Raw genomic sequence first — 15,532 nt, 5'->3', positions numbered from 1 at the left:
ATACGAAACTGTATAAATTATTGAAGAAAGGTACGATATAAAAATATATTCATCTTTAATAATCATTGATACTTGCAGCAAAGATATCCTAGGAAACTTTCGATGTTTACTCCTCAAAGGACAATGTTTACTCCTCAGAACTGATCCGGTAATTGTCCAGGTCAATAAAATCACAGAATTTCGATCTTTACACGTCAGAGTTCAAAATAAAACTAACTCGTAATCGTCAAAGTTAAGAAAGAGCGCGTTTATGTTTATATTACACAAGGCCAACTATCGCGAGAGTAAAATTTGAAAGTAATCGAATTTTATTTTAAGTCCCGCGCGCATTTCCGTCTTTAAATATTTAAATAAATGTACTACTGTTAAAATATTAGTTTATTATATGCCGCGTATATGGGAGATTGTTTAAATAATTGAAAATTACCGAAACTATTGATTTAATATTTTCGTGTTTAGAAAGAACGATTATCGATGTGCACTGGTCGGAATGCAAACAGAAACTGACACGATACTTGTCAAAGTTAAGAAAGAGCGCGTTTATGTTTACTTTGCACAAGGCCAACAAACCCGAGATTAAAATTTTAAAGTACCGACATTGAAAATTAAAATTATTCTACGTCCCACGCCCGTTATCGTATATTTAATTATAAAACGAATGTAAAATTGTTTAAATATTAGTTTATTATATGCCGTGCACATAGGAGATTGTTTAAATAATTGAAAAATTACCGAAACTATTGATTTAATATTTTCGTGTTTAGAAAGAACGATTATCGATGTGCACTGGTCGGAATGCAAACAGAAACTGACACGATACTTGTCAAAGTTAAGAAAGAGCGCGTTTATGTTTACTTTGCACAAGGCCAACAAACCCGAGATTAAAATTTTAAAGTACCGACATTGAAAATTAAAATTATTCTACGTCTCACATCCGTTATCGTATTTTTAATAATAAAACGAATGTAAAATTGTTTATATATTAGTTTATTATATGCCGCGTACATGGGTGATTGTTTAAATAATTGAAAATTACCGAAATTATTAATTTACTATTTTCGTGTTTAGAAAGAAAGATTATCGATGTACACTGGTCGGAATGCAAACAGAAACTGACACGATACTTGTCAAAGTTAAGAAAGAGCGCGTTTATGTTTACTTTGCACAAGGCCGACAATACCGAGATTAAAATTTTAAAGTACCGACATTGAAAATTAAAATTATTCTACGTCTCACACCCGTTATCGTATTTTTAATTATAAAACGAATGTAAAATTGTTTAAATATTAGTTTATTATATGCCGCGTACATTGGAGATTGTTTAAATAATTGAAAAATTACCGAAACTATTGATTTAATATTTTCGTGTTTAGAAAGAACGATTATCGATGTGCACTGGTCGGAATGCAAACAGAAACTGACACGATACTTGTCAAAGTTAAGAAAGAGCGCGTTTATGTTTACTTTGCACAAGGCCAACAAACCCGAGATTAAAATTTTAAAGTACCGACATTGAAAATTAAAATTATTCTACGTCTCACGCCCGTTATCGTATTTTTAATAATAAAATGAATGTAAAATTGTTTATATATTAGTTTATTATATGCCGCGTACATGGGTGATTGTTTAAATAATTGAAAATTACCGAAATTATTAATTTACTATTTTCGTGTTTAGAAAGAAAGATTATCGATGTACACTGGTCGGAATGCAAACAGAAACTGACACGATACTTGTCAAAGTTAAGAAAGAGCGCGTTTATGTTTACTTTGCACAAGGCCGACAATACCGAGATTAAAATTTTAAAGTACCGACATTGAAAATTAAAATTATTCTACGTCTCACGCCCGTTATCGTATTTTTAATAATAAAACGAATGTAAAATTGTTTATATATTAGTTTATTATATGCCGCGTACATGGGTGATTGTTTAAATAATTGAAAATTACCGAAATTATTAATTTACTATTTTCGTGTTTAGAAAGAAAGATTATCGATGTACACTGGTCGGAATGCAAACAGAAACTGACACGATACTTGTCAAAGTTAAGAAAGAGCGCGTTTATGTTTACTTTGCACAAGGCCGACAATCCCGAGATTAAAATTTTAAAGTATCGAAATTGAAAATTAAAATTATTCTACGTCTCACGCCCGTTATCGTTTTTTTAATAATAAAATGAATGTAAAATTGTTTATATATTAGTTTATTATATGCCGCGTACATTGGAGATTGTTTAAATAATTGAAAAATTACCGAAACTATTGATTTAATATTTTCGTGTTTAGAAAGAACGATTATCGATGTGCACTGGTCGGAATGCAAACAGAAACTGACACGATACTTGTCAAAGTTAAGAAGCGCGTTTATGTTTATATTACACAAGGCCAACTTATTCGAGTTTAAAATTTGGAAGTGTTGTAATTTTATTTTAAAATTGTTTTAAATCCCACGCGCGGTACCGTTGTTTGAATGTTTATATGAATATACTATGGTTTAAATATTTATTTTTCTATCTCACGTACGTTAAAGACTGTTTAAATAATTATAAAATTACTGAAAATATTAATTTATAATTTTTCTCATTTAGAAAGAAAAACTTTCAATGTTCACGTTTCGGTTTTTTTTTTTTATACAAAATGAAACTAACTCGGTGATCTATAATGTTAAGAGAAAGCTCGTTTATGTTTTTATTACGTCAACTATCCCAAAATTAAAATTGGAACAATCAAGTAAATCGCTATTTCATATGTTTGAATAAACATACTCCATTCGAGCAGGCTACATAAATCAGTAGTGAGGATACGAACTTCTCTTTTGTTAGATGAATTTCGAGAGATGTCACAGTACAAAACTTTTTGTACATGAAAAATATCGAAAACAGTATTTACACCAACAATGAGAACAAGCATAATTTTTGATATATCTTTTTCAGAAGATATCTATTTCATATTTTTGAAAAAGATTTTTATTTCTGCATAAACTGTTGTCGAAAAATACCATCTTTTAACACGATTTTTTTTCAAAGAAAATAAAGGTTTTTCAAAAATTCGAAAAAGATGTTTCCTAGATTAAATCGTCTTCTTTAAAATGAAATCTTGTTCATCAAATTTGATCAAGTATTACATTATCTATTCTCATCAATGTCATAAGTCATTATAGGTCTAGGGACAGTGAACAGACATGTTTTTGTTTCTTGCGGCATTAAAGTCTCCAGAAACAGCAACCACCACGTTATGAAACCTGAACAAAATCTATATTTTCAATATAACATATATAATGTAAAACATGTTAATATATTATTTTACATGATATGATTTATATTGTAATTAATATAGAGTTAATAGATGTTTTATTAGATATATAGATAACAAAGGAAATGAAAGATACGCCAAGAATTTTTTTTTATAACAACTCAATAAAATGTAAACTTTATTGATTATTCTTATTGGCACGATTGAGAATTTTTCTAACCATTAAAAAAATATTACAGCTAATTTCTTTCCTACAATAAAATATATATGGATACTGCACATGTATGTGAGAATACATACATAGTTAAGCTTTAATTAGCTGTAAGGGAACACAATATGTACAATTAATAATTGACAATTAGATCTTAAAGGAAAGAAAGAAAATGCGGAGCGAAAATTGTCTCGAAAATATAAATGTTCACAAAATCGATTATTTTTCATTAAAATTTTACATTTCATGAACGTTTAATTTCAAGAAACAAATCTCTTTTCGCATATAAGTTTTTGCTTCTTTTTTTCTGTGTCTCTTATACTAATCAAAATGATCTTATGAAAAGAAAACTAGTAATTATAATTCATATTACTGAATTTGTATACATGGTAGGATTAACTAAACATGAAGCTATGCATTTGCATATATGCATACATACATACATACATAGAACATTTAAATCAGTGACCACTTTGTTATATTTCTCATTTGAGAATAACTCTTGTTATTTCATGGATTGCGGATGTAAAAATTCGCTAAGGCACCGCAAAATTCTTTTGCACCTATTATCTAAATGTATACAATAGCTTACTGAGATAAGGAAATTCTTATTTTTGAATATTTCTGTTCTAAATCAAATAACAATCTATTGATCATTACACACAGGCGCGCGCGCACGCACACACATGCACACACACACTATATATATATCTATATATATATATATATTGAAATTATATAATGCTCTGTGAGAAATTTAAAATTGGAATGTTTTTTTTTCTTTTTTTCTTTCTTTTCTTTTTTTTTTTTTTTTTTTTCTTTTTTACAATAGAAGAGTAAGAGTGAAAGTTTATTTTACAATTTTCCATAAGTAAAATCGATAAAATGATAGAATAAAAGATATGTGGCCATTGAAAAATGATTATACACATATTGTGACGGATCTCAGAAAGCGTATGAAGGATAGATAGTATGATTAGGACGGTTAATAAGTATCGAGAAATAAAAAGAATAATTAATATACAATTAAAAATAGAAGACGAGTAAGTTTAAAAATAAAAATTATAAGAGAGGCAGAAGAAGAGCATCAAGGATCATTGAAAAATTATTAGGCGCAAGAGCAATACTTTGAGAAGTGATATTAAAATCAATAAATTAGTTAAAAAAGAATTTTGACTTTTGTAATATAAAAGAAAAAAAACTTATTGAATTGTTGAATATATGAAAAATTAAATTCATCTTGGTACATATACCAAGCAAACACGATTCATTTAGTTAGAAAAAAATAGATAAGCAAACGAGAAGAGTTCGAAGAGATTAATAAGAGAATAAATGATAAGTAAAAAAAAAATTACTATGATCTCGCTATCGTTTTTTTCGTCTCTTCCTTCCTGCCGATCTCGAGTAAAAGATACGCGAATTTATTTGTTAATCGTTTAGGTAAAATAAAAGTATTCTAAAAGAATGAGTACGTTACAATATATCACGCTATGTATATACGTATATATATATATATATATACATATGTATAAATATCTTCATGTGTAAATTAATTGATCGTGAATTGAAAAGAAAATCAAATATTAAAGAAAATTATTAACAAGTAAGATTGGCATTGAAAATATTATTTTACAAGGTGCTTTGCACAATGTAAACGTCATGGTATATTTCATTTTGCTTTTTCTTTTCATTTTTTGTTCTTTTTTGTATGATTTTGTTTTGTTTTGTTTTTTTTTTGTTTCTTCTTATATTTCTTTTTTTTCTTTTTTTGTTTGTTTTCTTTCTATCTCTTCAAAATATATTTCACTCAATTTATGATTGCACGATAAGATAATTGCGGCATAGATAAGAATTATTACTGCCGCATTTCCGTTATTCTTCCTCGACATACTCTTTAGGAAAAAATCCTACTTGATCGCCTATCTTGCCCTTCCACCATCCTTTGGCATCACCTTCTTTACTTAAGACAACAACTCTGCAACCACGTCGAAGACTCAATTGATTACGTTCGCTACCATGAAAATCGAATAGTGCTTTGGCTAATACACGACGGAAAGGCCATAATAATCGTTGATCCAATTTTTCAAAATTTTCTGCTAATGAGGCGCGTTCATAGTACTCTACAAGTTCGACGACACTTTTAAAAAATCTAGATTCACTGAGATAATAGAGATCTGCACCATCTACATCACGTTTGAATATCTTAATGTGTTTTACTGCACCATCGGCCCTATAAAATGAAATGAAGATTATACACATTCGTATATTTTCATTTATATATAGACACAATAAATACAAAACTTACTTGATACTTAATGCATAATTAGTTTCATGCTTAAGTCGAGGTTGGCCAGCTGGTCTTATTCTTAACATATATGTGCCGTCCTCACGAGGTTCAAGTTTATTAGATGCCGTGTCTCGTCCCATTTCTCCAACAAACCAAAGTTTTGCAGAAAGTGCTCTTTCACAAGGCAAGGGTGGTGGTGGTGGGGGTGGAGGTGGTATTGGCATACAACGTCCTGAATGTGCAATACATTGTTTGTGTACAGCAAGGCGACATACTTCGCATCTGTAACCCTATGTGTAAAAAAAGGTAAGATAAAAAAATAATAATAATAATAATAGAAAAATAGTATATATTTCTTTTTTATTTTCATTTTTTTTTTTTTTTTTTTTTTTTTAGACAAGCAAAATATTACTACCTGAAATATACAGCCTTTAAGAAATCTACCGCAACGTTGACAACTACGTGCAGTATCAAATGTTGTAAGTTTAAATTTATGATTCGTGTTTCGACATGCAGCAGGATTTACATTATCCATCGCATCTTGTAATGCTTTAATCCACATTTGCTTTTGTTCTTCTGTCCTTGCATATAAGGTGTATGCAGTGTATGCTTGTTTATGCACAAGTAACCATTGATAAGACCAACGTGAATCTCGGCCAAGAGTTCGTCTACCCGTATGATCCTCAAGTCTATAATCATCTAAACGTAAAAAATCTCTATAACAATATTGATCACCTCTTCCCGCTTTACATATTAGAATGATTTGCTCAAAAACAAATGCATAACGGGCTTTTATTCTTTGATCGCCATGTGCTTTCACCTAAAAAGAATTTGATAAAATAATCATTGTTAATTACGACAATAATTTACGATGTTAATTTTCATCGTATATTTGAAAAAATATTAAATATATACCTTAAGTTCTCCATCTCTTAACAAACGTCCATAATCTTTTAATTGTGCATCTTCAGGTACATCCCAATCAATTATCGATGCTTCTATATCTTTTATGATATCTAATGTGTCTGCATCACGTTTAACTTCGTTTATATATTGTGCTACGTCTACCATAACTTCTCTCGCTTCACTTAATTGACGTCTGTCTTCGTGCCAATCCCTAGGAGTCTCTTCCACTAACTTATCAAGTAGCAAATGATATTTTAGTACCCTTTGCATTGGTACAGAAAGTATATCACGTAATTTAAATTTACCATTATTGGAATCTTGTTGGCATCTCTATAAAAATAAATATACATATATATAATAAATAAATAACAAAATATATTTAATATATATATATATATATATATATATATATATATATCAAATAAATTAAAAAGAAAAAAAAAGAAAAAACTTACTATGACTTCTTGATTAAAAACTTCGTTTCTCGTACATGCTTCTTGTAGCGTATTTTGTGCAAGTGTAAGATTTGCGCAATAATCTCCATAAATAAGAAACTTTTCTCGCCAATCAAGAAAAACTTGAGCTAAGGCAGCTCCGTTTCTTGCTTTACGAAGTTGACTATGGAACCCAGCGTGAATTTCGGACAATTCTTTTATACCAAAAAATATTCGTGCGGAATCTTCAGGTCTTAATAATGATGAAAGTGGTCTCGCAAAATGTTTTAATAAACTGTTGAGAACATCTGAATAGTTTCTTTCAGTCTCTACAAGTTCTTGAATAACATAGTCTCTCTTTTCTCCTCCTGATATTGCACCACCCTGCTTTACGGTTGTTTTATTAAATTGTAAAACAATATATAATAATAATATACAAATGAATGATTAAAAAAAAATATAAAAATAGCTAATATTGTTAATTTTAATAATGAACACAACAATTTTAAATAACATATGCATATACATATATGAATATTATTTGTGTTAGAAATATTGATTTGATATTTGCCAAGGAAAGGATATAATGAATACACATTGTGTATAGAAATCATAGGAAAGCATAACAAAATAATAACCTGAGCAACAGATGGAGGAGGTGGCAGGTGTAAACTACAAAGGTCCTGATAGATCTCTTCACTTTGAGCATGACTGCAATAAGCTCCATAACCATCTTCTTCTCCTACAGAGTCATCATTGTCTCCTCCTCCACCTGCTTCATCACCCTCTCTCCTTCTAAACCTTCTGCGACGACCTTCATCTTCGCGCCTTTTATACAGAAATGTAAATAGCCATGCACTATCTATGCATCATAACATAGCTTAATTTTTTGGACACTATTAAGCTATGAAGGGTATGATAATGTTACTAAAAAGTTTAAACATAAACTAAAAACATTCATGGCCATATATCAAGTTGGATAAGTATTTTGAAATAGTACCAGTATCACATTATGAATGATAATAATGTATAATAATTGCATTATACTATTGCTTTTATCAAATTGATTCATAAAGAATTGTGATAACTGGAACTTTTCTTAAACGGCATATTAAATTCTCAGGATACAAAACGACATATACCTTCTCTGTAGAAGGCCAGTCGTGTTGAGGGGGAGTTGAAAAACAGAGCAATTCCTGATAAACTTCAGACTCACCTAGGTCCATAGGCCTAGGCTTTATGGTAAACGCCACCACTCCTGCCGTGGGGCTAAATTCATTAACAAAATTACTACAAATCTACTTAGCTAAAAAATGCCAAAAGATTTGCACCAATTTTTAAGAATTTAATTACTTATAATTTTATTTTAATGTCTACTATATTTTGATCATTGTAATGAATATACGTCTTAAAATCATATATATTAAAATTATTTATAATATTCAGACACTTACCCTACACCAGCACTTTGCAAATCCTTATAAATATCTTCTTGAGATCGACTATGGCCTACTGAGAAACCTCTATAATAGACATATTATATATTAAAATAAAATAAATATGTTTCTAAATAAGAAATAAAAGTCTAAAAATTACTTACGGAATACCCTTTTGTCTTAGACGATGACAATTCGATAGTGCTGATAGTGTACAAAGTACTCGTTGAAAATTCGATAAATCAAATAACATAGAAGGTTCAAATAAGTCAGAATCTGATAATCCGAAAATAGTTGAACATGCAGACAGAAATACTTTTATATTTCGTAAACATAAAAATTGTGCCATTTGTGGTTTCTGATTAACATCTTTCATATCTATGCATCCTGAATCTACAGTCTTTAATAAATTACAAAGTAATACTCCGTCTCTTAATGTGTAAGCAAGATCAAATGGTGTTGCATTGGGCCAATTGGCTTTGTGATCAGCTCTTAATGCTCCACATCTTGTTAACCATTTAGCACATTCACGCCAGCCACTTCCTGTATCAGTTGCACAATCTGATCTACTCATTTTCTCGCTTTTTGTTAGAATTAATGAATGTGTAAAATTAATTTCTTCTTAATATATAATATCGTAGTTTTTTGAAGTCAGCATTTCTTCTGTTTCTATTATGAAAGAACAAAATAATAAAGAATAATACAAACATAGAATTAAAGAAATTAATATAAATAAGGAAGATGGATACAGCATTACATTGTGAGATTTTTATAGATAAGGTGGATTTAAAAACATATTAAAATATTAAAAAAAAAAATAAAAAAATAAAAAAATACTAACTTTATTATTTCAATATCATTATATAGAGATAACATAAAATTAAAAAATCATATAACATATTAATGATAATTAAAAATCTATTCGAATGAATTTCTTATAAAGAAAAATAACAACAATATATAAACAATAACGGAACTAACAATAAAATTTTTAATTTTTCACGATGAATGATAATTTTTCATAGGCGTACCTCCGTTCGTCGGAGGGAATTGTAAATGCTTTCCTCTCTACTATATCTTTTTCTTAACCTTTAATCTCCGTTTTGTATGTTATTAAAATGTATATCCATTGCCTTATTTCTTTGGCTTCGTATTTAATGAGGCTTGTATTTTTTATAAAATTTAATCGGTAATGACGTTATTGTAAAACATTTCGTAAATTTAAGATTTTAATACGCGTGTAGCTTTTCACAAAACACGCTATTTCTTCATAGTCGTAACATTACGCCGTCCAACCTATTAGACCGTAGCGGCCATATTGATATTTTACATTTTTACAATCGATAGTTCGATTTTAGTACGATCAAGTACTTACGACTACTCGATTAGTATAACCAATGAAAGAAACAATATATTTACATAGAACATATAATTTAATTCTTAAGAATGTCAGATAATTTCAAATAAATGAAGGTGTATCTCTTTCATTTTAATGATACATATAATTATTATTTAGATTAAAGGTTATTTAAAATAAATCATAATATATGTAAAAATAATTATAAAAATGTTATAAAAATTAAGTGTATAAAATATTCACATTTTTTTTCTGTCTTTTCAAACAGTCCTATTCGTCCTGACGAATAAAATAATATATATTTTCTATAAATTTAAATAAATTTATTTGCCAATATATATGTATGTTTATATCTCGTTTATATCTCAATGGAGGAAAAAATTGAAAAAAATGTTATCTTTTTATTTAATATATGTATATTAAAACCAGACTAGTTATCAAATGTATTATAAAATGGACCAATCAGATAATTGTTAGTATTACATAGGTCAACGATATCATGTGTACTATTCTTCGAAGACAGCGGTTTTGATATGTAACATATTTCTGTTGTATTCGATTTCAAACATATCTTATAATAATTCTAATATGTTTTACTTTATTTCGTGCGTGTTTTTGATAATTATTGTACCATGTATACCTAACAAGATTATTTCACAGAATGTACCATTTCACAGAGAAAAGGTATGAAATATATTTGACATATTTTTTTTTGAATTTTTAAAATAATTCGATCTTATTTTTTTTTTTTCGTTATACTTTATATACGTATATTATCTAATAAAATTTTATAAATATCCTAAATCATTATTTTCTAACAATATAGTATTATCACGACCCAATATCTTTAACAAATGAACAACTCATTACACTTGCTGATATGTCAAATATCACTAATATGGAACATGTGTTAGATAACATTTGTGTTGTCAGAGTTGTAGGTAGTTCTCAACATAAAAAAGTGAAAGAAGTAAGTAATAGTAAATATCAATATTGATTTCAATATAGATAAAAATTATAAACATCTTATATAAAATTTTTAATGTATTATGCTATTTTTTTTTTTATAGTACATCATAAAAGTCATGAATGATCTTAATTGGACTGTAGAGTCAGATATTTTTGAGGATGTAACGCCTATATTTGGAAAAATTCAATTTGAAAATATTATTGCAAAATTGAATCCAAATGCTACAAGGTATTTATCATTAGCTTGTCATTTCGATTCAAAATATACCAGAGAAGGAGATTTTGTTGGTGCCACAGATAGTGCAGTACCATGTGCTCAAATGATTAATATTGCTACTGTCATGGATAAACAACTAAAGTCTATTAAAAATGTATGTTTAATTATTTTCTTTTTTTTTTTTTTTTTTTTTTTATGTAATAATTGTTTTCCGAGGTGTTTCCTTTTTTTTCAAAGGACTATTACCTTTTAGCAAAATGTGAGTTTAATGTTTATTTTCTTTGACGGAGAAGAAGCTTTTAAATCTTGGGGTCCAGAAGATTCCATTTATGGAGCAAGACATTTAGCAAATAAATGGCATAACGAACGTACCACACTTATACGAGATATTAATATTTCTGAACTTGATAAAATGGTATATTATTAATAACAATTGATCATAGAATGGGTTATATGTACAATTTTTTTGATTTATGATTTTATTTTCTTTCTTGTTTCAGGATATATTAATACTTTTAGATTTAATAGGAGCTTCTGATCCAACATTTTACAGTTATTTTGAAAATACTCAGAAGTGGTATTCGTTACTTATTAATCTTGAAAATACTTTAGCAGGATTAAGAAAATTCGAAAATTATTCCTATGAGAAATCAGAACAGAAATACTTTCAACCATATTCTATATTGGCAGATATAGAAGATGATCACATTCCTTTTTTGAGAAAAAGTATGATAAATTTACAAATCTTGTTCTTTTCTTGTTTTTCTTTTCTTTTTTTTTATGTTTCACTACACTTTGTTATTACTACAAACTTATAATTTTTTATTTTCTTTCAGATGTTCCAATTCTACATTTGATACCATATCCGTTTCCAACTTTTTGGCATAAATCAGGAGATAATCGCAGTAATATAGATATGAAAACAATAGAGAACATTAACAGAATTCTAAGAGCATTTATTGCCTCATATTTACATATCAATGTATGACAATTATTTTTTGCTATAACCATATACAGTAATATTATGAACATGGGTATCAATTATATAACTAAAATATACTAATGTATTTGTTAAACAATGACACTTAATGTCTGTTATTTACATAAATCAGAAAAAGAGAGGAGAGAAGAGAGAGAGAGAAAGAGAGAGAGAGAGAGAGAGAGAGAGAGAAATATAACAAATCAATATCTGTATACAAAAATATGTACTTATTGTATATATGATCAAAAAATTATTTTATGTTAACCATATATATTTTTATATGAAATTTATTATTTTAATTTAATAAGTATTTGAATAAAATATTATTTTTATTTAAAAATATAAAATATATGAAAGGGATTTGAATTTTGAGAAATATAAATTATTTATTTATACAATGTATTGTGTTAAATTATTATTTATTATATTTAGTTTTAATAAATACAATATATTTTTTAATTCTACATATATATATAAAATATTTAATACAATAAATTAAATTATCTTTATAAAGAAGGAATTATTAAAAAAGTAAATACTCTATATTTTATTAGAAATATTATGAACAGGTACTACATACATATGATGTAAATAAAATAATTATTTTATAATTCGTCTTTTTCCACAGGAATGTTAATATCTTTTACACTACCAAAGAATATTGGTATTTTACTTGGTTTGTGATAAATAATAAATAAAAATGGACGATTGACTAAAAATTCTTCTGGAAAATCTATCAATGCTCTTTTTAATCTTATCTGAGCGACTGTAAACAAATATAATTTTATATAATATTTAAGAAACATATTTACAAATGATATATTAAAAATCGTATTAACCTGTAGCTGCAGCAGCTTCTGAACCTTCCTCGTTAACTTCAATGAAAGCTTTTTGTAATATTTTACTTATTTTTACAGGTTCATTTGTAAGATTACCAAAATCTGCAGTATCTTCAAATATGGAATGTAAGCCCATCTGAAACGATTTTCTTAGTACATATATCATCAATTTTTGTATAAATTATTAATTTTGGAAACAATGCTGTATTAATAATTTTACCTTGCGCAAAATATTTTCCAGATCAATTGTAATCTCATACTTAAAGCGGGGAAGAGATAATTCAATGTCTATTTCATTACGTGATGCTTCAGAAAAATCTTCCCATTTAAAATTTTTTTCCAGAAATTCAAGTCCATTAATTTCATTGGGCAGCAGTATTATCATTGCAATATCTTGATTCTACAAAAGTTTAGTTAACAAAAATAATATATTATAAAATGATAACTACTTTTTAGTTTATAATTATTAAGACTTACTATATATGGTATTTCAATGAAACGTGCATTTAAGTTTGAAATTTCTCCATAAATATATTTTGATCGTTTATACATCATTGGTACTAATTTTTTCTCTGTTTTTGATGTATGAAAAAAAATATTTTTAATTAACTTATCATCAAATTTATGTAGCCAACGAGCTTTAAAATAAACTGCATTTATCAAAATAGCTTTTGTATCTTCATCAATATCATCTACAACATAGATATTAGTGATAATTCATTATAATCATATATCAATTTATATATTCTTATATTATCATTTATACCATTGGAAAGAATAGTAGAAATTTTGTCTCTTGTTGCTTTCTTGACCCATGTATTAATTTCATTGATTGCTTGTAATTTATTTTTAAAATTTATTATTGATAGGCCACAGTTGAAAACATCTTTGCTCACTGTAGTAAATTCACTGAGTATTTGAAAATTATCTTGCATATATATTGCATTGGCTACTTGTAGTTCTACCTCTTTTATATCCTAATAATAATATTTAACATTAATATAACATTATGCAATAGATAAATGTTTATATTCTTACATTTAATATAGAAATTAAAGATTTTATTTCATTGTGGGAGACATCAATGCTGCTTGGATAAAGAACAGTTTGTAATTCATTAGATGTTACTCCTTTTGATCCATGATGAAGTAGAGACAATATAGTATGTAAACTAAGTGGTGATGTTATAATATTCCCATCAAATTCATCTGATAATACCTACAATATAAATTATTTATAAGCTATGTCCTGATATAATTAATTAAAAATTTTACCTTGTAAAAATTACTAGAAAAAAAGCAACAAGAATTTGCTACTTTTTGCAAAATATTTTCTTCCTTCTGGACAGACATCTCTTCTGAGGATAGGTTTGTGATTCCAAACAGGATAAGGAGAAATAAAGCTATAAATAAAATTTGTTTTACATATATCAATTTTATTTTAAAAGTAATATTGTCTTTAACACAATCCTATTTGCTTGGAAAAATATGATCATTTTTATGTAAATTATAAGAATAAATATTAGAATCAAACAAAATTATAAACAAAAAATTATTTTGTATAACCAGCTGTTACAAAATACTCAACTGTTAAATATAAATGAGACAAGATAATCTAATCTTATCTTATTTACAATTTCGTCACAATAGCATTTACAATATATAACAAATATACATATATGTTTATACCAAACTGCATATAATAATATATTGTATGCTAACCGACTAATTCAATCGTCTTTACGATTTGCGCATTACTTACGAAATACTGCAGTTCGTTACGAAATATGTTTTTAACGATGCTGTCAACGAAACTAAAAATTTTACATAAATACTGTCATAATAAAAATACATATATATATATAAAATATATTTGCGATATGATTTTTTTTTAAATATATTAAATACGATATTATTTGTTTTTAAATAATATTTCTGACTCACTCTATGAAATTAAGGTTATAGTTGAGTCACAATTACTCACTCGTAGGTAATACGTCTCGATTCACAATGTGAATGTATTTCATTGATGTTATCATACTAATCAATGATGGAAATATCAAAGAAAAATGCATTTTCAACGTGTTATGAAAGTAGGACACATAGAAGGCAAATTTCTAAATCATTAATGAAGCTTTTATGAATTCATTTCTATATAATCTACTTTAGCATTATTTATACTATTAATGCAATGTTAACAATAAAAATCGAAAAGTTAACATCCTTATATTGCGCAAGATTATCTTTCCTTTCGTAATATTTTCTGCTGCGATATTTCAAATTTAAAAACTGAAAGAAACATTAATAACGTTAGTAGAACGCGAAATTGAGAAAAGAAAAATTTATAGAGAATATTCGAAAAGAATAAAATAAAAGAAAATAATAGAAGAGAGAAAAGAAACAACAAGAAAAAAAAGAAAAAAGAAAAAAAGGAAAAACAGTCGATAAAAAGAAATTGAAGGAATTCAAAGAGGATAGTACGGTCCCGCGCAAAAGAAAAGATTTTTAAAGTTGGTAAGAATGATAGGAGGTCATTGTTCGGTTGGTTCGCGCGGGTTGCGAAGATGCCGAAGCTGGACGAAGACGAAACCGAGAAGACGTCGGAGATGGCCGAGAGGTAACGAGCAACGGCGATACATTCCG

General features: G+C 27.5%; 3 protein-coding genes across 10 annotated transcripts; 1 reads left to right on the top strand and 2 right to left on the bottom strand.

Moving 5' to 3' along the window:
• Window positions 1-5,004: 5,004 nt before the first annotated feature.
• On the bottom strand, window positions 5,005-9,889 carry Vav (Vav guanine nucleotide exchange factor). 5 transcript variants are annotated; one of them, XM_035866451.2, is made up of 9 exons: window positions 9,558-9,889; window positions 8,691-9,195; window positions 8,545-8,613; window positions 8,233-8,359; window positions 7,112-7,477; window positions 6,666-6,986; window positions 6,166-6,570; window positions 5,769-6,040; window positions 5,005-5,693 (listed from the first exon to the last, which is right to left on the bottom strand). In XM_035866451.2, the coding sequence occupies exons 2-9, from the start codon at window positions 9,098-9,100 to the stop codon at window positions 5,336-5,338; spliced, it is 2,328 nt and encodes a 775-aa protein (XP_035722344.1). In that variant the 5' UTR covers window positions 9,101-9,195; window positions 9,558-9,889; the 3' UTR covers window positions 5,005-5,335. The 5 variants fall into 5 exon arrangements, with proteins under 5 accessions (XP_035722344.1, XP_035722345.1, XP_035722339.1 ...); XM_035866452.2 differs by having other exon boundaries at window positions 7,112-7,474; XM_035866446.2 differs by lacking the exon at window positions 8,233-8,359 and adding an exon at window positions 7,729-7,918 and having other exon boundaries at window positions 9,558-9,888.
• A 439-nt stretch (window positions 9,890-10,328) lies between these two features.
• On the top strand, window positions 10,329-12,395 carry LOC118441773 (glutaminyl-peptide cyclotransferase). The gene is made up of 6 exons (XM_035866650.2): window positions 10,329-10,567; window positions 10,710-10,853; window positions 10,954-11,223; window positions 11,323-11,484; window positions 11,570-11,795; window positions 11,906-12,395. Exons 1-6 carry the CDS (start codon window positions 10,472-10,474, stop codon window positions 12,055-12,057), a joined length of 1,050 nt encoding a protein of 349 aa, XP_035722543.1. The 5' UTR covers window positions 10,329-10,471; the 3' UTR covers window positions 12,058-12,395.
• A 184-nt stretch (window positions 12,396-12,579) lies between these two features.
• LOC118441779 (leukocyte elastase inhibitor) lies at window positions 12,580-15,087 on the bottom strand. Of its 4 annotated transcripts, XM_035866670.2 has the most exons (9): window positions 14,834-15,087; window positions 14,652-14,703; window positions 14,165-14,292; window positions 13,929-14,108; window positions 13,657-13,867; window positions 13,368-13,582; window positions 13,111-13,290; window positions 12,891-13,026; window positions 12,582-12,817 (listed from the first exon to the last, which is right to left on the bottom strand). In XM_035866670.2, exons 3-9 carry the CDS (start codon window positions 14,240-14,242, stop codon window positions 12,657-12,659), a joined length of 1,161 nt encoding a protein of 386 aa, XP_035722563.1. In that variant the 5' UTR covers window positions 14,243-14,292; window positions 14,652-14,703; window positions 14,834-15,087; the 3' UTR covers window positions 12,582-12,656. The 4 variants fall into 4 exon arrangements, with proteins under 4 accessions (XP_035722562.2, XP_035722563.1, XP_035722567.1 ...); XM_035866669.2 differs by lacking the exon at window positions 14,652-14,703 and having other exon boundaries at window positions 12,580-12,817; window positions 14,874-14,943; XM_035866674.2 differs by lacking the exons at window positions 14,652-14,703; window positions 14,834-15,087 and adding an exon at window positions 14,478-14,635.
• Window positions 15,088-15,532: the final 445 nt, after the last annotated feature.

This window comes from Vespa mandarinia, chromosome 5 (genome assembly GCF_050613455.1).
Source record: "Vespa mandarinia isolate Hongniang chromosome 5, ASM5061345v1, whole genome shotgun sequence".
NCBI lineage: Eukaryota > Metazoa > Arthropoda > Insecta > Hymenoptera > Vespidae > Vespa > Vespa mandarinia.
The sequence above is the reverse complement of the archived record's forward strand: the minus strand, read 5'-3'. Positions and strand labels throughout refer to the sequence as shown.